The 21600-nt window shown below is 35.8% G+C and overlaps 1 protein-coding gene across 1 annotated transcript in view; it reads right to left on the reverse strand.

Annotated features, from left to right (window-relative positions):
• LOC150096732 (transcription initiation factor TFIID subunit 12-like) overlaps nucleotides 1-21600 on the reverse strand; it is a 77496-nt gene that overhangs the window by 50972 nt on the left and 4924 nt on the right. Inside the window, exon 2 of the mRNA XM_090408579.1 lies at nucleotides 98-225. Coding sequence (XP_090264705.1) covers nucleotides 98-178 — 81 coding nt within the window. The 5' untranslated portion in view covers nucleotides 179-225. The remainder of the gene's footprint in view (nucleotides 1-97; nucleotides 226-21600) is intronic.

The raw sequence follows: 21600 nt of genomic DNA on the forward strand, positions 1-21600 counted from the left end.
GCAATGTTAGGTTAAGCTAAGCTTTTTTTTTTTTCTCTTTAATATCAGAAGATCAATTTAATATGAACTGAAATTAAATTGTGAATAAGAATCTCACTAAAGGTCCTAGAACAGAGAGCTGAGATGCTGGAATCTGACTTGTACTTGATGTTACTTTTGTTGTTGAATTAGCAGCCATTCTCAATATTTACTGATCTTCTAAATCTGTTAATTCGTTGAAAAAATCTAGATAAAAAAATCAATTTAAAAATACTTATTTATATACAAATATTTATTTAAAACAGTTTAACAGGACTGTTAATATGCAAGAATAATAAAATAATTATTGATACAGTCAAAAAAAAAAACACCATTTTGTGCTTTAATCCCTGAAAAAAACAAAAAGTACAGTTCATTAATGTGGCTTCTACCCATGAAAGGTTTATTTGTAAACCTGCAGTACGCTTGTACCATGGCTGGGCTCAGGATTCGTTCCCCCCATTTTTTATCGATTTTATATATTTTTTAAAATGTAGTTCAGAAACCCTGCTCTAGAGACCAAACATGAAACTTTTTCAAGACACTTTAGGCCTTCAAATATATTAGTATAATTTTGCATATGTATAAGTGCAACAAAGTTTTGGACTACTGTTTTCAACAATTATTTAGCAATAATAAATTTAGTTTAATCCTTTATACAAGCATGAGCAAACAAAGTTTGCGCCTGAAAGTATCTTCAGGATTGGGGTAAGTTGGTACAACACCAAGCAACTCGTTGCAAAGGTGGAGCAAGCTAACATCACTCCTATCTCAGTCCTGAAGATACTTTCAGGCGCAAACTTTGTTTGCTCACACTTGGATAAAGGATTAAACTAAATTCATTATAGTCCCCAGTCCTGAAGATACTTTCAGGTGCAAACTTTGTTTGCTCACACTTGGATAAAGGATTAAACTAAATTTATTATAGTCAGATACTGAGATAGGAGTGATGTCAGCTTGCTCCACCTTTGCAACGAGTTGCCCAGTGTTGTACCAACCTACCCCAGTCCTGAAGATACTTTCAGGCGCAAACTTTGTTTGCTCACACTTGGATAAAGGATTAAACTAAATTTATTATAGTCTAACCAAGTGAAAAACAAACTTTCAATTATTTAGCAAGAAACAACACTAGATAGTAAACAAACAAATCATGCTACCAAGAAAAGAAAATTCATTATAGTCCCCAGTCCTGAAGATACTTTCAGGTGCAAACTTTGTTTGCTCACACTTAGATAAAGGATTAAACTAAATTTATTATAGTCAGATACTGAGATAGGAGTGATGTCAGCTTGCTCCACCTTTGCAACGAGTTGCCCAGTGTTGTACCAACTTACCCCAGTCCTGAAGATACTTTCAGGCGCAAACTTTGTTTGCTCACACTTGGATAAAGGATTAAACTAAATTTATTATAGTCTAACCAAGTGAAAAACAAACTTTCAATTATTTAGCAAGAAACAACACTAGATAGTAAACAAACAAATCATGCTACCAAGAAAAGATATTTTGGCACCAGAAGCAATGCAAAAAGTAGTGTCTTTTTTGACAGATTCATTTTGTCCAAAAATTTAATGTACATTTCCAGAAAATAAAAATAACATTTGTAAATTACAAATGATCACTAACAATCTCAATAAAATAACAAAGAATACAAAAATTTTTATCTGCACTAAAATGTATGGTTTCACCTGTCATGTTCAAGATGTTATTTTTTAATGTCAATCTTGACAAAACCAAAAGAAAATTTACACAGAATAAAAGAAAACAGCTATAAGTATTTCTGTGTTTTTTTACATACAGAAATGTAAAATGTTCTATTGTATTTTTAATAGTTGTGTTGAGGGGAAAGAATGAAAACACTCATTCTTCATATAAAATCAAAAGATGTCAATGAATTGTTTAATAATCAGCAGAAACATGCTGATGTTTGTTTCAAAGGATGTCTCTTTTCAAATCATCTAACTGATTTAAGGTAGAAAACATTACTGCCAGTCTCAATTTATAAAATTAGAACAATGATTGCAGGTCTCTCTTACTGCATTTGAAGGTGTTATATTACAATAATTATGATAAAATCCTAATCATGTCAGTTGAGGCTATTGTAACTGATGTACTGTTTGTTAATTGAATGTCTTTTCAAGCTGATTTGCAAGATCAAAAGCCTGAGATTCCAGGAGGAAAAACTATGTTCATCTCTGCATGAAACAAGCTAATTTAACCTTCAACTGAATTAACCCTTATATAGTCTTTATAATATGCGCTTCACATTCTAGACACAATTCAATCCCAGGCCTTTCCAGTATGTAACCTAGATCACATGTGTAAAAACACAATGATTAACCAAAAATATTTTTAGATAGTGCATAATGCCAATAGCCTGGCCTTTACCAAGTCCACTGCCCAAGTTGGAAGACATATTGAGCTATTTGCTGTAGCAATGGCCTAATATAAGTAGTGTAGCTATCTGCCAGGATACCAAATAGGATAATGAGGTCACTACAGAGAATCCTTAAGGAGTTGGGTGAATTTTTGTACATCATTCAGGTGGGTCAGTTTATAACAGCAACGGATTACACTGCACGACAGGAATACTGTGCACAAGTGTTGGCCAATGTCTGTGAAGATCTGTTCCTTTTTCCATAAAGTCTGGTTCTTGGACAAAACACATTTCCATTGAAGCAGTCATGTAAACAGACGAACCTACAGGTTCCTTCAGGCCTGAATTTGTCTAACAGAAATCACTTCACTGGTGAAGTGATTTCTCTTGGTGAGGTCACACCATGGTAAATTGTAAATTGTTTACAATGTTTACATTGTAAACAATTAACCTCATTGTTTACAATGAGGTTAGTGATGTGTCTAGGTTATCAAACTCCAAAAACAGAATGATGAAGTATTTTTTTCGATAATCATCCATGATTGTGATAGGAGTAGTTTTAAAGCATGACTTCCACTTAAGTGGGAGATGAATTTCATAGCTCAGTGAGATCACCATCCCACTTATTGGAGGCTTAAAAAAGTTCCATATTTAGTGTTTACATCAGGGTTTCCAGACTATTAAAAATAAATTAAAAAAAAAAAACAAAAAACATTGAACATATATATATACAAGGGTGGTCTAAAACGTTCTCAGCCTCGACCATAGATGGCAACACTATCGGCAAGATTTTTTTCTTCCCCAAGTTGGTACATCTGTCATAAGCATCCATGTGAAATTGCAAGTCATTCTATCAAGTAGTTTGTTTTATACAGCTGTCCGAAGCAAAAGTGTGGTCTGTATCCCTTGAAATGGATAAAATTGAGTATCGATCAGTCGTAAAAGAAGTTTTAACACCAAAAGAAATTCATTCGAAGTTCATAAAAGTTTATGGCACTCTTCTCCTTCGTTTTCGACAATTAAGAAATGGGCTGCCGAGTTTAAACATGGCCATACCAGCCTTGAAGATGATCCGGTATGATATGGTATTGGATGACTGGTGAGTCAAAGTGCATGAAATTGCTGAGACTATAGGCATTTCAAAAGAACATATAGGATATATTTTGTATGAAGAATTGCAAATGAAAAAGCTTTGTGCAAGATGGGTGCCACACTTGCTAATAGCAGATAAAAACTCTCATGAAAATCTCTGAACAGTGCCTGGAGCGTTTTAACAAGAATAAAACTGATTTTGTGTGTCAATTTATTACTATGGATGAGACTTGGATTCACCATTACACACCAGAATCCAAACAGCAGTCAAAACAATGAACAGAAGACGATTGTTCAGTGCCAAAGAAAACAAAATCAGTTCCATCAGCAGGAAAGGTAATGGCATTGGTGTTTTGGGATGCTAAAGGCATTTTGTTTATTAATTATCTTGAAAAGGGTAAAACAATAACCGGGGAATATTCTTCCGATCTTTTAATCAAACTAGATGAAAAATTTCGTGAGAAAAGACCTGGTTTGCAGAAGAAATAAAATCATCTTTCATCAGGACAATACACCTGCCCACAAAGGTGTTTTGGCAATGGAAAAATTAAGGGATCTGCACTATGAATTGTTGGAACATTCACCCTATTCCCCAGATTTGGCTCCCTCCTGACTTCTGTCTCTTCCCAAAACTAAAACACTTCCTTGCTGGTCAGCGTTTTTCTTCGAATTAAGAAGTGATTGTAGCTGTAGAGTCGTATTTTGCAGATCTTACTAAGAACCACTACAGGGACGGAATAATGCACTGGAGCATTGCTGGAATAAATTTATTAGTCTTAAGAGAGCTGTGTAGCTCAGTGGATGTGGCGTTTGCCAACCACGGCGCTTGGCCGCACGAAGGAAGACTTGGTTTCGAGTCTAGTCGGCGACTAGAGGAAATTTTTCTAAGCCTTTTTTCGACCGGTTCCCGAGTTAGTCGATCTCTGGCACAGGCAAGCAGGTTTTTCCTCCCAGAAACTCGGGTTTTTCGTCCTGTAAACTCAAGAAAATCGACCATAGAACCCACATTATTTTCAGACATTAAATATATATTGTGTTAGGGTTAGGGACCACGAGATGGCGGCACATTTGAGCCGTCTCTCTTCACTGAGTACTGCTTAATTAGTGATAGCCTTGGGCCATCTATCTCTGATTGGTACCAGTGGAGATTGAACTGCCCACTCAGTCTCCAAAAGTTAAATAGGGCTAAATGGCCTCGCCTACTCCCCGTATACGGGAATAAAAAAGCGTTAGCTGAGCTGATGGTCTTAAGAGAGATAATGTAAATTATCTCTCTTAAGACTAATAAAAAATAAAAATAACTTTGAAATTATAAATTGCTTTTTCATTGTTAGACTGAGAACTTTTCAGACCACCCTCGTATATATATAAATAATTGATATACATGTTAATGCTAACATGCGAATTTTCATTAATCTGCAGATTACCTACATAATGTTCACATTACCTGTACCTTTTAGTTAAAGTTTAAATAATAAAAAGGTGCTCTTAATTTTAAACTATATAATGTGTACACTAACTAGTTAATGTTCACATTAACTAAAGATCATTAGATAAAGTTTATATTTTATCTCGAACATACAAAGATTAGCTAATGAGTACCTATCTTCTTCTCATATGATGTGTTTTAGTATGCAATTTACTATCAATCTTATTTGCTTAACATTTGGTAGCAATCTATATACGTAACATGTCGCTATAACGGGCTTTTAATCATAAAATTTATTGAAATGCCTAAGATTTTCTGAAAAACATTTTTATTAGTTGCATATGCCAGCCTGGTTGGACAAGTAGTTAGCATGTCTGTTCTCTAGCCGAAAGGATGCAGGTTTGAATCCTACTGTGGACACGGATGTTTGTGAAAATACTAGTGGTGGTGGTGGGCAGCAGATCATATTGGTAGTGATGACAGCAGTTGGTGGATTGACTGGTGGAGATGGAGAATTATAGAGTGGGTGCTATCCCTCAATGTCTTTGGATTCCCTGGAGGTGTCACGTAATAATAATAATGTTTTGAAGATCATATTTGCTGTTAACAACTTGAAAAACATCCTGAGGTATAAACGATGACAATAGGTTAGGTTATTCGTGGATTTGATTCGTTTAGCATCTTCTATCAGCGACTGATATTTTTCTTTCGTTATCATAAAACTATTTAATTTAAAATCTTGTAAGTTTAAAAATATAGCATAAAACTTCTTTTGTGTCTGCTTGTACAGATATCATGACTTCCATTTTTATAAGAGTAAATCGTTTTTTAATAAACTGCCAATTCACACATGCACTCACATGTTAACCCTACTTTTTTGACAATTGATGTTCGCTAGGATTCTGGACTTGGAATAGGCTGGATAGGCATGCATGGGCAGCTTATTTTAACACTTTTTCTGACATGTACTATGCTCTATCCGCTAATGTGAACATTAAGTAGTTCAAGTGAGAAATGATATTTTCTTTGTACTTTAATGATGTGATTCAGTTAATGTTGACAACAACTAGGGAATGTTAACATTAATGACTTTCAAAGATTTGCATTAACATATACATAAAATTGGTTTAAAAAACAAAACAATACAAAAATAATAATAAAATAAAAAATGTGTACTATAGGTTTGTAAATAACCTTTTGCAGGTGGGAGCAACATAAAAAAAAAAAAGTTGCACAACCTATAGCAAAATGATGCTGTCTGTAGGAAAGGGTTAAGAAGGAAGGAATCTGTTAATATTCTTTTTGAAGAAAAAATGTAGCATCTTTAATTTATAGCATAACGAAATGGAAAAACTTTCAATACCATTTTTTCAGGTTCACACCCCTCATAAAATGAAGAAATCAAATCTTTATTCAATGGAGCACATGCTATTTGCTCCAATTCTGAGAATCTAAAACTAGACCTGGACACCGTCCAAAGCATCATGCTATAGAATGGCTTCATCTAATATTTTAAGTTTAAACACATTCTGGACACTTATAAGCCTGTCCCTTAAGAATGTGAACCTTAAACTGGTATTGCAAGTCCCAATTCCATATGTTGTAGGCATCTCTTAGGCAATTGCAAAAATCCTGAAATCCTGTAGGGACTACACTTTAGTCCCTATATTCCTCCTTATCAAAAAAAACTCCTCCTGGTTACCCTCCACAAAAAATAAACAGCCCCTCTCCCTCCCCCCATGTGGTATTTACCAAGTTCAATGTAATTGCCTCCTCCCATACTTAGAAGACATTTGGTCAAAAATTGAATATAGGAACGCTAGTCTTATATCAACCACAATAAACTTGGTAAATCTGTCCTGTCACAGCATGGAGTGGAAACTGATCCTGATACCATCTGGTTCGGATATGCACCCATTACATGGATGTTGGTTTTGAGTTTGAATGGCTGTTTAAAGAGGGTGCTGAAGTGTTTCTACACTGCTTTTAGATTTAGAAGAATCTCATCCTTATAAACAACAGGCAAGTAATATAAAATTTATAAATAATTCACAATAATAAAATTTATTCTTGTGAATGTTTCTAATAACAAATTCCCTTTTTCGGTTTTTCTTTTGAAAGGCTTCCTTGTACTGTTTTCCTACAGAATTATAACCTGAAACCTCTTGTTGAACACAGCTGAATTGTTTGTCATAGGTTTTTGGACCTCTCACATAATATATTACTCAATGACTGGATAGTCATTTGAAGATAAAGAACTTCAAAACTGATACAAATACTGATTATGGAGTAGTATAGTATTGCGACATTTATTATTATTGCACGGGCACCTCCATGGAGTGCAAAGACTCATGAGAGACCCAAACTATTCACACAATCTATCAATCCTCTCCTTGAACTCATTAACAGAAAAAGCACTCACAACTGACTGGCAATCCAATCCACTCACAGCAAGAAATGTAGTTCTCTCACACACACCTTTATCCAACTTTCAAGGGATGCTCTCTTGTGACATCTCTATCCACATGCTGAAACATTTCCCCTGCATCAATCCTATAAAACCCTTTAAGTAACTTAAATGTTTCTATCATATCTCCCATTCTTCTTCTATCAACCAACTTCTGCAATCCACACATCTTCAATCTATCCTCATAGGGAACATTCCCCGGACCACTTACCATCTTGCTTGCTCGCCTCTGAATCTTCTCCACTGCTTCCTCATACCCAAGAAACCTAGGAGACCAGACCTAAGCACAGTAATGCAGACATGGACATATAAAGGCTTTAAAAAATGCACAACTTTACATTTCTCCACATTAAACTCACACCCATTATCTTTTGCACATACTGACAGCCTATTTTAATCATCCAATAAGCTTTCCCCATCACCCTGATTAACTATTGCTCTACCCAATTTCACATCATCAGCAAATGCAACTGCATATTTCCTTTCAGGTTATTTCCTACATAATTTATGTACAAATTAAACAGTAGTGGGCCTACCACTGAACCTTGAGGCACATCATTAGTCACATGCTTTCACCTGGATTCTGCTCCTCCATATATCACTATTTGATATCTGTCTAGCAAACCAGCCTTTTATTCACATAACCAGTGTCATATTATCCCTATTTGTTCTGATTTGCATAACAGTGTTCCATGTGGTATTCTATCAAATGTGTTTGCAAAATCCAGCAGAATCATCAGACCAACTCAGTTGTCACTATTATAAAAATTTAGGCATGACTGAGCCTTAACAAAGCCATGTTGCCCCTCATACAGTACCATATTCTTATTCACCCATTCTTGAATTCTTTTTGACCAATTTTTCCAGTACTTTTACCACCACTCCTGAAATACGGTTTGGTCTATAATTTGCTACTGTAATGTTAGAACCTTCTCATGCAAGAGAATTATTTTGCCCTCTTTCCACTTCTTTGGAACTCTACTAGAACTGAGACTTCAATTAAAGAGTCTAGTCAAAGGCATTGCCAGTTCTCTTGCACATTCTCGCAAAACCTGAGCTGATATCTCATCTAATCCTAAAGCTGTACAGGTAGTCCTCGACTTATGGAGTTACGTTCCAACATCTCCTTAAGTCGATGTCTTTTAATTCTTGATTTGTGTGATTTCTGTTATAAGATTTTCATATATCCGCGCGGTTAGCCTAGTGGCTATGCGCTTCGCAACCATATGCCTGGGGAAGGAGTGTCCTAGGTTCGATTCCCGTCGGAGACGTGAGGAGCTGAAGGATCTTCCTCAGCCATAGCCAAGTTAGCCAGTCTTGGGCGTGGACAGCAGGGTTTTTTCCCCAGTTTATTCTGGGGTTTTTCATCCCGCAAAGCAGGCAAACTGGCCTTGAGAACTCAACACTACAGGTCATAGGATACACCGGGGCATAAGGCTGACCACCTTATCCTGTAAACGGAGTGAAGTCCGATGATCAATGGACCCTCGACACCGCAAGGTAAAAGAGGGTATAAGGAAGATGATGATGATGATTTTCATAAATTAGGTTTCTATTTAACTTAAAACGGTTAGAATGTATAAACTTACATAAATATTTATAAGTTATTTATTAGCACATATACATATAAATACATAAATATAAAATTAAGAAGGAAAATTTAAGAAAAAAATACATAAACACATATCAAAAATCATCATTTTTGATATGCGTTTATTTCAGATTTTTCTTAAAAATTTCGCAGTTTCAAAATCGGAACTACCAGCTTCTCCCGTTATTCGTATGTTATGTAAATTAAATCGGCTTTTGAATCGATAAAGCCAACCTTTACTACTGTTAAATGCATGCTTGCCATATTTATCTTCTTATTTCCTCAAATTGTCAAATAGCCTGCGTGCTTTTGTTTGAATCATAAACAAACTGAGAGGAATATTTTTGTTGATTTGATCATCTATCCATATTATTAAAAGCTTCTCCATTTAATGAAATGGCACTTCTCTTTTTTCGTTAAAATTGTACATTTCATATTAACTGCCCCTTTAGCTGCCTCCATTATTCTTGATTTATCTTTTATAATTGTTGAAACAGTTGAATGCGATAGTTTTTCATCTCGTGCTATTTCACCGACTTTATTTTCTTTGTCATATGCTTTAATGACCTTCATTTTAACATCTAATCTTAAAGCTTTCCTCATCTTTTTTTTATGTTGGAATTTTCATCAGCAGTATTACTTCTCTTACTGAAGCTGATTAGGGTTACGATGAGATACAAAAGTTGCAACGAGAGAAATGAACACTTCAACTGCTGATTAGCAACTAATCTGCCAAAGGCTGTGATAAGTCAGAAGTGGGTGAATCATAGCAACGGCTATTGCAACTAATGCCGTATACAAAAGTAATGTGACATATGTATGTATATGCTGGCAGCAAAGTTAAATTACAGAATTTTTTATAATAATTTTTGGCCATTGTAAGTCGAGGACTACCTGTTTTTTTTTCTGCAATATCTTAAGAACCTCCAATTCATCCACCTGTTTCCACATCAGTCTCTGTCATAGCAATAACCTCACTTGGATGATATACCCTTGCAAAGTGGTCACTTATTAAGTCAACTATTTTATCTGCTTCTGTCACCATTAGCACTCATTAAAGTTAATCTTCCATAGTCATTTTTCCTCTTACTTGCAACATAACGAAAAAACACTTTGGGATTTCCTTTGGCTTGCTTGGCTAGATTCTTCTCATAATCTGATTTTACCTTTCTTACCATGATGGTCACCTTTCTCCTTATATACCCTGCACAGCATTTTCTTCTACAGCTCACTTAATGATATTACTCATTCATCTGACTCCTACTTGATTAACCCTGCTTACCTTAGGTATATAATTAAATATAGCTTCCTCTAGGTGCCCCTTAACTATCCCATGCACTATTAACATTCTTCCCTTGCAGGGTTTTATGACATCGCATAGATTCAAGCTTCCTCCAGAGCTTGTCATAATGACTTGCCTTATAATTCCACATATATGTATCCTTTCTTAACAGAATATTCCTTATGTTTTACAATCTCTCAAGTGAAGATAGCATAATCACTTTCGCCAATTGTAGGCAATGTGGTCACCTTGGTTATGGATAGCTCTTCCAATCCTATGACCAGGTCAAATATCCCCTCTATCACATGTTGCCTCAAGTAATTATCTCTTAGGTGTATAAATTCCATTTCCTTCATGTCACGCGATCTTTCTTCTTTCCAGTCTATATTTCCATAGTGAAGTCCCCCCATAATAATCATTCGACCTGCATTCATTATACCGTTATTAAAACACTTAAGGAATTGAACAACGTAGTTAAGGATATAAATTCAATTATACTTTAATAAATATTTTCCGATATTTCGGCAATGTCACATTGCCATCTTTTAAAGGAACTTACAAAAAAAGCACGTGCACGTAGGCACTACAAACACAGTAACTGGGAATGAAGAGATGAAGCTATTGTTCTCCTAAAAGTCCTGATGGTGCCCTCTAGTGGGCTAAGTAGGTGTTCTTGGCCGTTGGGCTGAAGGTCTGCTGATGTAAGCCTCCCAAATTTGGGGCAGTCGCATACAACCAAATTTGTTGAGGTTTGGAGAATTTCTTAGGGCTGAGGCTGATTCCATAAATAGTCTTTCGAATTTGTATTTGCTATGGTGTATTACTGTAGCTTTCTTCCACCGTATTCTGTGGCGTGTATCCAGAGCATGGTCCGCAAGACCAGAATGGCTGTACTTTCACAAGTACAGCCATTCAACAAGAACCCAGAGCATGCGGCGGACCATGCTCTGGATACATGCCACAGAATACGGTGGAAGAAAGCTACAGTAATACACCGTAGCAAATACAAATTCAAAAGAGCATCGTCTGCAAGACCAGAATGGCTGTACTTGTGAAAGTACAGCCATTCAACAAGAACCCAGAACATGCAGACCATGCTCTGGATACACGCCACAGAATACGGTGGAATAAAGCTACAGTAATACACCATAGCAAATACAAATTCGAAAGACTATTTATGGAATCAGCCTCAGCCCTAAGAAATTCTCCAAACCTCAACAAATTTGGTTGTATGCGACTGCCCCAAATTTGGGAGGCTTACATCAGCAGACCTTCAGCCCAACGGCCAAGAACACCTACTTAGCCCGCTAGAGGGCACCATCAGGACTTTTAGGAGAACAATAGCTTCATCTCTTCATTCCCAGTTACTGTGTTTGTAGTGCCTACGTGCACGTGCTTTTTTTGTAAGTTCCTTTAAAAGATGGCAATGTGACATTGCCGAAATATCGGAAAATATTTATTAAAGTATAATTTAATTTATATCCTTAACTACGTTGTTCAATTCCTTAAGTGTTTTAATAATGCATAACCAACGTATAAGTCTGTCTACGAGAATTCATTATACCGATTTGCCAAAGCATTTGATCTGGAAGATCAACCCTGGAACCCCTATGCCTATAGCAACAATCAATTGTATATTATGTCTTACCGACATTGATCTCTCACCATACTGCTTCAAATGAACAGCCACCCTCCCATTTCTCTATCTTTCGTGAAAATAATAAACCCTTCATATTCTATCCCTGTAACTACATCTGTTAGTCAAGTCAATGCCTAACTTCAAGGTTGCACTAACCAATGCCAAAAAGAACTCCTCCCTCTTGTTCCTGATACTACTGGCATTAGTATATGGAAACTGCAGTATCCCTCTAGAACCCCAATCACCCTTGCTTCCTGAATTGACTACCTTTTTCAATATTTTGACTGAGTCATCTTGCATAAAATAGAATGCAATGGAAGAATCTTATCAAAATGGCATCAGACACCTACAGGCTTTGAACCTATGGTTGTTGATTGATTGATTCAATATTTTTGCTTGAAAAATTAGATTCCACACACACTCAACTGCTTCCACCATAATTGCTTAAGTGCTCACATTCATACAAAAGCATGAATTTGTGCTTAAGTGCTCAGTGAACAAAGCTCTCTAGATACCTAACACCAAAACCATTTAGATGAGTCCATCAGCATTATACAAATCCTTCTTTCCATCAAACACAAACCAAAGATCCATAATTCCTGTGTCATTCTTTCTGCACAACCTATTTGATTCATTGGCTATCAATGCCCTCCTCCTCAGTTTTCCTCTATCATAGTGTAGCAGGAACCTTACAATCTTTACCTTCTTGCTCATCATTTTGGTTTCGTCTAACAACTCCTTTACATCCTTTCTCATAGGATACGTCTTGCCCTTTTTGTATCCAGATGGTGTGACTAATATAATTTATTTCTGCTCCAGGTCAACATGATTTTGTTACATTTTCATTAAGTACTCTCCTGATCATTGAATCTCCATACATAACTTTCTGGTTTGTTTGCATGGTCTCAATTTTCACTTCAGGCCACCTGCTTCATTCTCTTCTTATTTCATAGTATTTTTCATATATTTCATAGTAGAATCTTAGATTTTTTTTTAGTAAATGCTAATTATGCATATGCAATTATTTTTTCATAGTCCATTTTGATACCCTGCCTAATCTTTCTTGCCATTCCTTTATCTGAGGAATTTAGTGAATATTTGTAAAAATATCAAGACTAGAGTCTGGGCATTCCCTGTATGGGATTAGCTCTAAGTGTTTAGACTCCCACTTCCATCTAACTCCTTAATTTGAATAATCCCTTTATCACTTGCTTGTAAAAGTAAGTCACTTAGAAACCCACAAACTTACTTTGTCAGAATGTTTTCTCTACTCAATATACATATTCCTATTACTTAGCTCTGTCACTCTGTCCCACAGTCATTTACATTATCAGAGATACAATAATATTTGAAACAACCCATTTGATCATATACATGGCATTAAATTCAATTATGATTATTATATGCAGAATTGGTCATCAAGTTTTTATGGTGAAGAGATTTCGGAAAATTCCCATAAACTTTCTCTCCCCTCCCAACTTCAAACATGCAGTACAGATGACTCCTTTCATTGGCAAGCTCAACACAGTAACTAGTGGAACAGTATTTCTTTCTTTCAAAGGGTACAAGAATAATGCAATTTCATAGGCTGGCTACAAGATAATACATAGAGCCAAACCTTATGGTAAAGCATCAAGCAGCTACCAAAACAGCTCCTGAATAATCCTATTGCCACTTATTCTACCAGATCCTGCTCGGAAGGAGCCAAAGAATAGGAGCATGCAAAGGACACTGTGAAGATCATGCACAGACTGGAGGTTTTGGCACTCCCTTTGTAGGAGTAATGGATACATGTATAAATTTCCACTTTCATATATGGGGCTCTAAGCTTTTAACATCAACTATCATCAAAGACCATAATACACATAATAACAACACCGCAGCACTTTTATATCTACATATTTTTAAAAAAATATTTTTTTTAAATATGCATATATAAGACAAAAAAACTACAAGCCTAAACACAATACGCCTCAAAATTACGTGGAAAAAAATAAAAAAAAATGTCTACACCATTTTACCAAGATCCAAGGCCTCGCCATAAATGTTAATGCCATGTATCAAAACAACCTGATTTGCTATTTATTTACTGAATCTCAACCAGCATTCTCTACAATTACATTTCACTTTAATGCTCTGAACATGCATGTTAGTTAGATCTACTATTCCATGCCAGAAATTATACCTTGAATTTCCTCTACATGTTCTGCACTGATTCCTAATTTCCTTGCATAACTTAATTGCATTCATGATGCTTTACTGCTTTTATAATTCAAATCATAGTGGCTTACTTGATTATTTATATCTGAATGTTGATTTTTTTCTATCTAATTATCTAAGCAATAAGGTCATCATCCTTGGAGACTTCAATATGCATAATTCAACTGGTTTCCCTTTTCCCACTTCACAGATCAGGCTGAAAAGGAAGCTGAATAATTTGATGCTGGTAACAAATCTAATGCAAACTGTGCAAAGACCAACCAGAAAATTCTCAATAGTTTTACTAACACATCTGGACCTTTTCTTAACAAGGTTTCTCCAAATATTCTGTAAATGTTAGCTCACCTCTTGTTGACTCCAACCTTGTCCACATCTTTTCTACAGCTTAATCGTCACTGAACAAATTCCAGCATTGTGTCCTTTAGCACTACAACAGTACAGTACTACCAATGAGATGTTTACTTCTGGAATATCTTTACCACTTTTCCATAGTCTGATCCAAATGTTGCCCTGACCAAATAACCTGTGAATAATCCTCATCATTGTTTGAGTGTATTCATTCCCACTCCACACAAATCCCCAACAACTAGCCAAGTTTCCTAAAAAGAGTGCCAAAATAGTCCACAATAAAAATTCAAAATATCTTAAATGATTCAATTCAAAAACTACAGCTTCATATTCAGACTCTGGGAATCACATCATCTGTAACGGATCAGATTTCAAAAGTGCTAAATGCAAAAAAAAAACTTGCCTCCTGCTCAAATGGTGGATGAACCTTTTGGTATTTCATTAGAACTATCACATGAAACTTCTATCCTCTTACATGCTTCTCCAGTATCCAGATAGTGCAATAACATCACCAGAAAAGGCTGAACCCCTATCACATCGATCTTTTCAACCACAATTAAGTCACTTCCTATCATATCATGAAAAACTCACTACAAACTCCTTTTGATCTTTCTGCCAGAAAGTTATCGGAAAAATCCTCAATACATACAATATGCTAATCAATCTCCTAGTCAGATAATATTCTGCCACCAGAATTACATACACTCCATATTGCCTATAGAAACTGTCATGCTCATCTAGCATCTATTTAACACTACAGAACCATTTATCAAGCCATCCTTAATTTAAAAAAAAGATAAAAGCCAGCCATCAAACTATTATTCCATTTCCTTCAACTCAGCTCTCTTGAAAATGAAGGTGGCTATTAACCACGCAACCAGCCAAGACGTCTATAGGTGTCAAGGTTATCATGCGAATGCGAAGTACATATTAAAATTGTAATACCGTTGATATTACACTGAATATCAATGGTATTGAAAGCATACGAGGATGCATATTTGATCAATAATGGCCAGTATGGTGGTTAATAACCTTCTCCTTCAACAATATGGATTCCACCACTCCTGCTGATTTCCATAGCAGGAGTCCTGCTATGGAAATCAGCAAGAATGGTGGAAGTCAACTTTATCCATTTTTGGGCATATGGCACTGAAAGGTTTGCAGACACATGGCCACCTTTGACATTTCCAATGCATCTGATAGTATTGGGCACGTAGGCCTTACCAATATACCATCTTTTGGTCTCCTTTTTGCCTTTAATGATTGGATTATCATTGCATGTCATGGTAAATAACTTCCTCTCAAATTTCTCTATCATTACCAGGATACTCCAGGGTTCTGATCTTTGCTGTATATTAATGGCCTTCTCTCACTAACCTCTGATCCTGTCCATGGTTTTTATTATGAAGGTATATTCCATTTTTCTTTGTTTTAAAAAAATAAAGACAAGCCTTTATAAATTCAAGGAGCTACACAAAGGTTGTTTAAAAAATTTGGTAAATTTCCAATAGATGGTGACACAATTCATTCATTCATACCAGTGTCGGCATGTATCATATTTTTCATGACCCCTGGCAAAATTTTAGCCATGTGTGACACGTAGTTCTCGTTTGGAAAACATTTAAAATGACAATGTGAACACAGTCATTTTAAATGTTTTAAAATGAGAAAAACGAGTTTTGTGCAGTGATAAAACACTTATTTGAAGTGAATGGCCGTGCAGATCAAAGCCGAATTAGATGCAATTAAAGGGGACTCTGCACAAGCATTAAAGACTATTTTTTGGATGAGTTTAAACATGGTCGTAACTCCATTGAAAATGAAGCATGCTCCGGGTTCCAAATGAGGTCACTACGAAGGAAATGATTGACAAAATCCATGGTATCGTTATCAAAGATCACCTAGCCAAAGAGCGTGAGATTGCTGAGATTGTAGGCATCTCAACCTGAACAGGTGTATAATATCCTGCACGAAAAATTACACATGAAAAAGCTGTGTGCATGATGGGTGCCGTGATTGTTGACTGTCGATCAAAAACGTATGCAAAAAGACATTTCAACGCAGTGTTTGGCGATGTTTAATCGCAATTTGCAAGATATTTTGTGTCGATCCGTGGCTGTAGACGAAACTTGGATCCACCACTACACACCTGAGTCCAAGCAGCAGTCAAAACAGTGGACAATGCCCGGTGAAAGAACACTGAAAAAAGCAAAGACTGTTTTGTCAGCTGGGAATGTGATGGCCATTGTTTTTTGGGATTCCCAAGGAATTATCATGATAGACTATTTGGAAAAGGGTAAGACAATAACAGGAGTCTATTATGCATCATTGTTGGAGAGTTTAAAAAAAGGAACTGAAGTAAAAATAAAAACAGCCCAGATTGGCACACAAAAAAAGTGCTCTTTCATCAAGACAATGCACTATCCCACACCTTGGCTGTTGCAATGGCAAAATTGCACGAATTGAGGTTCGAATTGGTTCCACATCCAATATATTCTCCGGACTTGACCCATGTGACTACTTCTTGTTCCCAACCTTAAAAATTTCGCTCGGTGGAAAAACGTTTCTTCGAATGAGGATGTCATCAAGGCTGTCAATGACTATTTTGCACAATTTGACAAATTCTACTTTTTAGACGGGATAAAAAAAATTGGAAACTTGCTGGACCGAATGTGTAGACCTCAATGGAGACTATGTTGAGAAATAAAGGTGATTTTTTCCAAAAAAAAATTGTCTAAGTTATTTTTTTACCAAACTTTTCAAACAACCCTTGTATACATGCTCATCTAGAGCAGGTTTACAAACACCCATGCCCATGTTGGGATTTGAACACATAACTTCTTGATTGCAGAGAAGTGTGCTATCGACTCAGCCAATCAGGATGGCATTACAAACCTTGTAATGGTCAAATCATTCAAGCTCAAGATCTTCCATGACTAGCATATTAAACACCGCACTAGATTTATCTTCACATCAAAATAAATCTAGTGAATTTCAATGCTAACAAACCACAATTCTATACTGCTCAAAACAATCAGGGGATATTTGGGTTTTCATGCAAATTATAAAAATAATTTACATATATAATACATTTATTTTAAAATATTCTTAATATACAACAGTGTAGAACACACAACTGCATACAAAATCATGTTAAGAATTCTCAAAATGTGTGTTAGCCATAGGGTATAAAAGCGTGGCTTGTTGCGCTCACTTCCAGTGTATAATTATCACTTCAATTGTAAACTTGTGTCACCTACCACTCATTATTTTGTTAAAAATGGCAGAGAGCAACATAATATCCTGGAATCCATGGCTTGGAGAGCCATTTGATCGATTAGAAGCTGGACAAATGTAGCAAGTTGTTGCTCAAGTGTGTCGTGTATCTCAAAGTGTAATTTTGCGAATTGGAATTGCTTTTTGGAGACGGGAAACATTCGAAATCATCTTCATGCCATAGGTTTATATGCTCGAAGACCAATGGTTTACATTCCGCTTACTGCAAACCCCAAAAGAGCCCAAAGAATTGGGTACAGGAACACCGCAATTGGACAAATGACGATTGGGCTCGTGCACTTTTTAGTGACAAGTCCAGGTTCAGTCTGTAACCAGATAACCGACGTATCTTAATATGGCGTGAAAGTGGAACAAGAAATAATCCACAGTTTGTTCATGAAAGATCCCAATATCAAGGTGGGAGTTTGATGGTATGGGCTGGGAAAAAAGTATAGGTGGCCATACTGATCTCTATTTTATCAGAAACGGTTCCTCAACAGCTCAAAAGGTATCACGATGAAATTTTAGAACCTATAATTCATCCATATGCTGCTGCAATTGGCCAAGAAATCATTTTTATGGATGACAATGCTCGTCCATACCGTGCAAATTTGGTACAAGAGTGGTTTGAAGAAGGTATTGAATGAATGGACTGGCTTGCGTGTTCACCAGATTGTAATCCGATTGAACATGCCTGGGATGCTTTAGATAGGAGTGTTTCTGCTCAACTGGTGCCACCATGATCACTTCAAGAGCTTGAAATTGCTCTCACAGAAGAGTGGGGAAATATCCCACAAGAACTGTTTGATCATCTTATCTGGTCCATGCAATCAAGATATACCACTGTTCTGACTGTTAATGGAGACCATACACCCTATTAAAAATTAACAAAAACGTTTTTGGCTATTCTTGTTAAAATTATTTCACGCTAAAATGTATAATTTGTTAAATTTGTAATAAGTATTATTTAAACAATATCTTATCAATTACACCCTATCCATAAGTAAGAAATATTTATTCACGTATAAAGTATCCAATAGTTATTAAAATTAAGGGGATATTAAATCCCACATAGTTTTAAAACCGAATAAGAAACTCAATGATAGGAATCAGAGAGTTTCTTGCCGAATATAGTAAACTATAAAGTATCGGCGAACACTAGCGCTAGCCAATGCAAGTGATCCTAGTACGTAGTACAATCACAGGCAACTCGTTGCAAAGGTGGTAAAGTTCAGATCGCTATTCTTAGGTATTTTCCATAATGTAAAACACATTTCCTAGGAAATGTATGCTGTTATTACATTATGGAGGGAGGTCACTACCCAGACCGGTTTCAGCCTTTTTTGAGGCCTCATCGGTGAGTAGCTAGACCTAATACCGAAGTGTATAGCGAAAAGAACTTATATACTCTGCGAACGAGTTTTCCAAGTAGGTGCAACCATTAAGTTACTTAAGTATAAAGAGCTAATAAGCTTCATTTCGGCAATGAAAACATTACTAAAATTAAGGGGATATTAGTAATGTTTTCATTGCCGAAATGAAGCTTATTAGCTCTTTATACTTAAGTCCAATAGTTATAATTATTTGCAGAAATTTATTATCCAACAGAAACTAAAATATCCCCCAATTGTTTTGAACAGTATATCTTATTTCCAGAAGAAAGACCTTGCTTCATTCTCCTTTACTCTTGATAATATTGTCTCCAGTCAAGATGAAGTTTCTCTTTTTGGTTTGACTTTTGTATCTAGCTTATCTTTGAAAAAAACAGACATCACATCTTAAAAAGTGGTATCTTCTTTCATTCCTCAGTACAGTCTGCAATAGTACTGAGGAATAGACAAGAGGAAAAAAATAAGCAGGCACAATGTAAGTTCCATTCATGTGTAACAGCATACTATAGGTCATTGCATTCCTGATTTGGTTATAACTATTTTTTTAAGGAAATTACAATGTAGACTGAATAATAATTATAATTAAATTAACATTTCTGATATTTTGGTAAAGTCGAAAGGCCATCATGGAACGCAGTTAAAGTATATGCATGTAGCCACTATGCTGTATATATGAGGCTGGCGCATGCCATTTTTAACAAGAATAATAAGAATAGCCGAAAACGTTTTTGTTAATTTTTAATAGGGTGTATGGTCTCCATTAACAGTCAAAACAGCAGTATATCTTGATTGCATGGACTAGATAAGATGATCAAACAGTTCTTGTGGGATATTTCCCCACTCTTCTGTGAAAGCAATTTCAATGCCCTTAGTGGAGACACTATTTAGGACTTTAAGCTGAAGTTCTAAGGATGAGTACTTCCTAAATTTGAGGCAGTTTGTGCAACCCAATTTTTTGAGGTCTGAACAGCTTCTTAAAGCTGAGGCAAATTCTAGGAACAATTTCTTATTTTTATATTTGCTGGGATAGAGTAGGGTGACTTTCTTCCAGCATATCCTGTGGTGGGTATCCAAAGAAAGGTCAGCAAGTACTAACCAACCATAGTGATGTAATTCCTTGCATTCAACAGTTCTGATGTTGGCTATCCTGCCTGTCTTATTAAGAAAGCAGGATGGGTGTAGTTGAGAAGCAGTTAACATTCGTTTCAATCAGAAATTTGTGGAGTACCATTAATAAAAATGTCAACAGAGGTGATGCAGCTCAATTGTAGCAACATTTTCTCAGGCCTTGGCCTTTTTTTTTTTTTTTTTTGCAATGTTTTTAAGAATTATTATGCAGATATACAGTGCAGTGTAGTATTCCTCTCATGTCACAAAGACATCTTCTATAGATATAAAACTGGCAAAAAAAAAGATTGCTTAGTATCCTCTGAGTGTGGCCAGGTAAACTTTGACAATCTTGAGCTGATGATCCCATGTTGGCTGCCAAATTTTTGGCAGCTTGCATCACCCACATTTCTAAAAGTTGCAGTTGTTTTTTATGGCCAGGGAAGAAGAGGCTTGGCCTTTAAGCCTTTAAAATAATAAAATTAAAATTCATTCTAGATGTTTTTTTCTGTTTCCATTAAACTACAAGAAAAACAAGAAAGTGGTCAATGAAGATGAAAAAAATTAATTTTAGCAATCTAAGCTGAGCAAGTTACCTATATTAAAAAAGAGCAAGTTACCCATAAGAAAAAAAAATTCAGTTATGAGCAACTCACAGAAAAAATAACTAACTTTTATGTAATCCTTAATTAGTCTACTTTTAATTTATTTTTCATTCTTGCAATCTGCTTTCACAGCCAGCATTCCATGCATACATGAAATCACACACGTTACAACTGCTCATAAAAACATAGCAGTATTATATGTGTGAGCAAGTGATTAGAAAGAAAAAATCTGTTCAAATGCATTTCTTGAAGAGCTAAAGGTTATTAAGAGGAAATAATATGAAGAATCATGCTCCAAAGAACAGAGGTATATGAAATTAAAGAAGAGGATAAATTGATAATAATTTTAAACTGTGAATGAATGTTGACCAGCAGCTGCTTATATTCTTCCAATGTTCAGAGACATGGGAAGAATAATAGCAGCACTTTTGATGGACACTGGCCATGAAAATATCTATTAAAAAAAAATGTAATGTGCAGAAATAGTGTGAGAAGGTAACTGAAGGGTTTTTTGTGTGAGAGAGAGATGTTATCTATTAAGTAATTGCCCTTTTCTCTGGACAGCATCATGCATTCTTAGAGGTTTTTCTTACATATTTTCGGAATAATAATGGTAAATTACATCCTATCCCACATCCTTATTCTTAGGAAGTCACAGTATTACACATTAGTAATCCACAGTTTACCATCCATTATTTCCATCATATGAACATCTAACAATAACCCATCAACAGCTTTTATGGATAGTCTACTGGGCTTAT

This window comes from Typopeltis vanoorti, chromosome 18, assembly GCF_054136105.1.
Source record: "Typopeltis vanoorti isolate ZY-2024b chromosome 18, IOZ_Tvanoo_1.0, whole genome shotgun sequence".
NCBI lineage: Eukaryota > Metazoa > Arthropoda > Arachnida > Uropygi > Thelyphonidae > Typopeltis > Typopeltis vanoorti.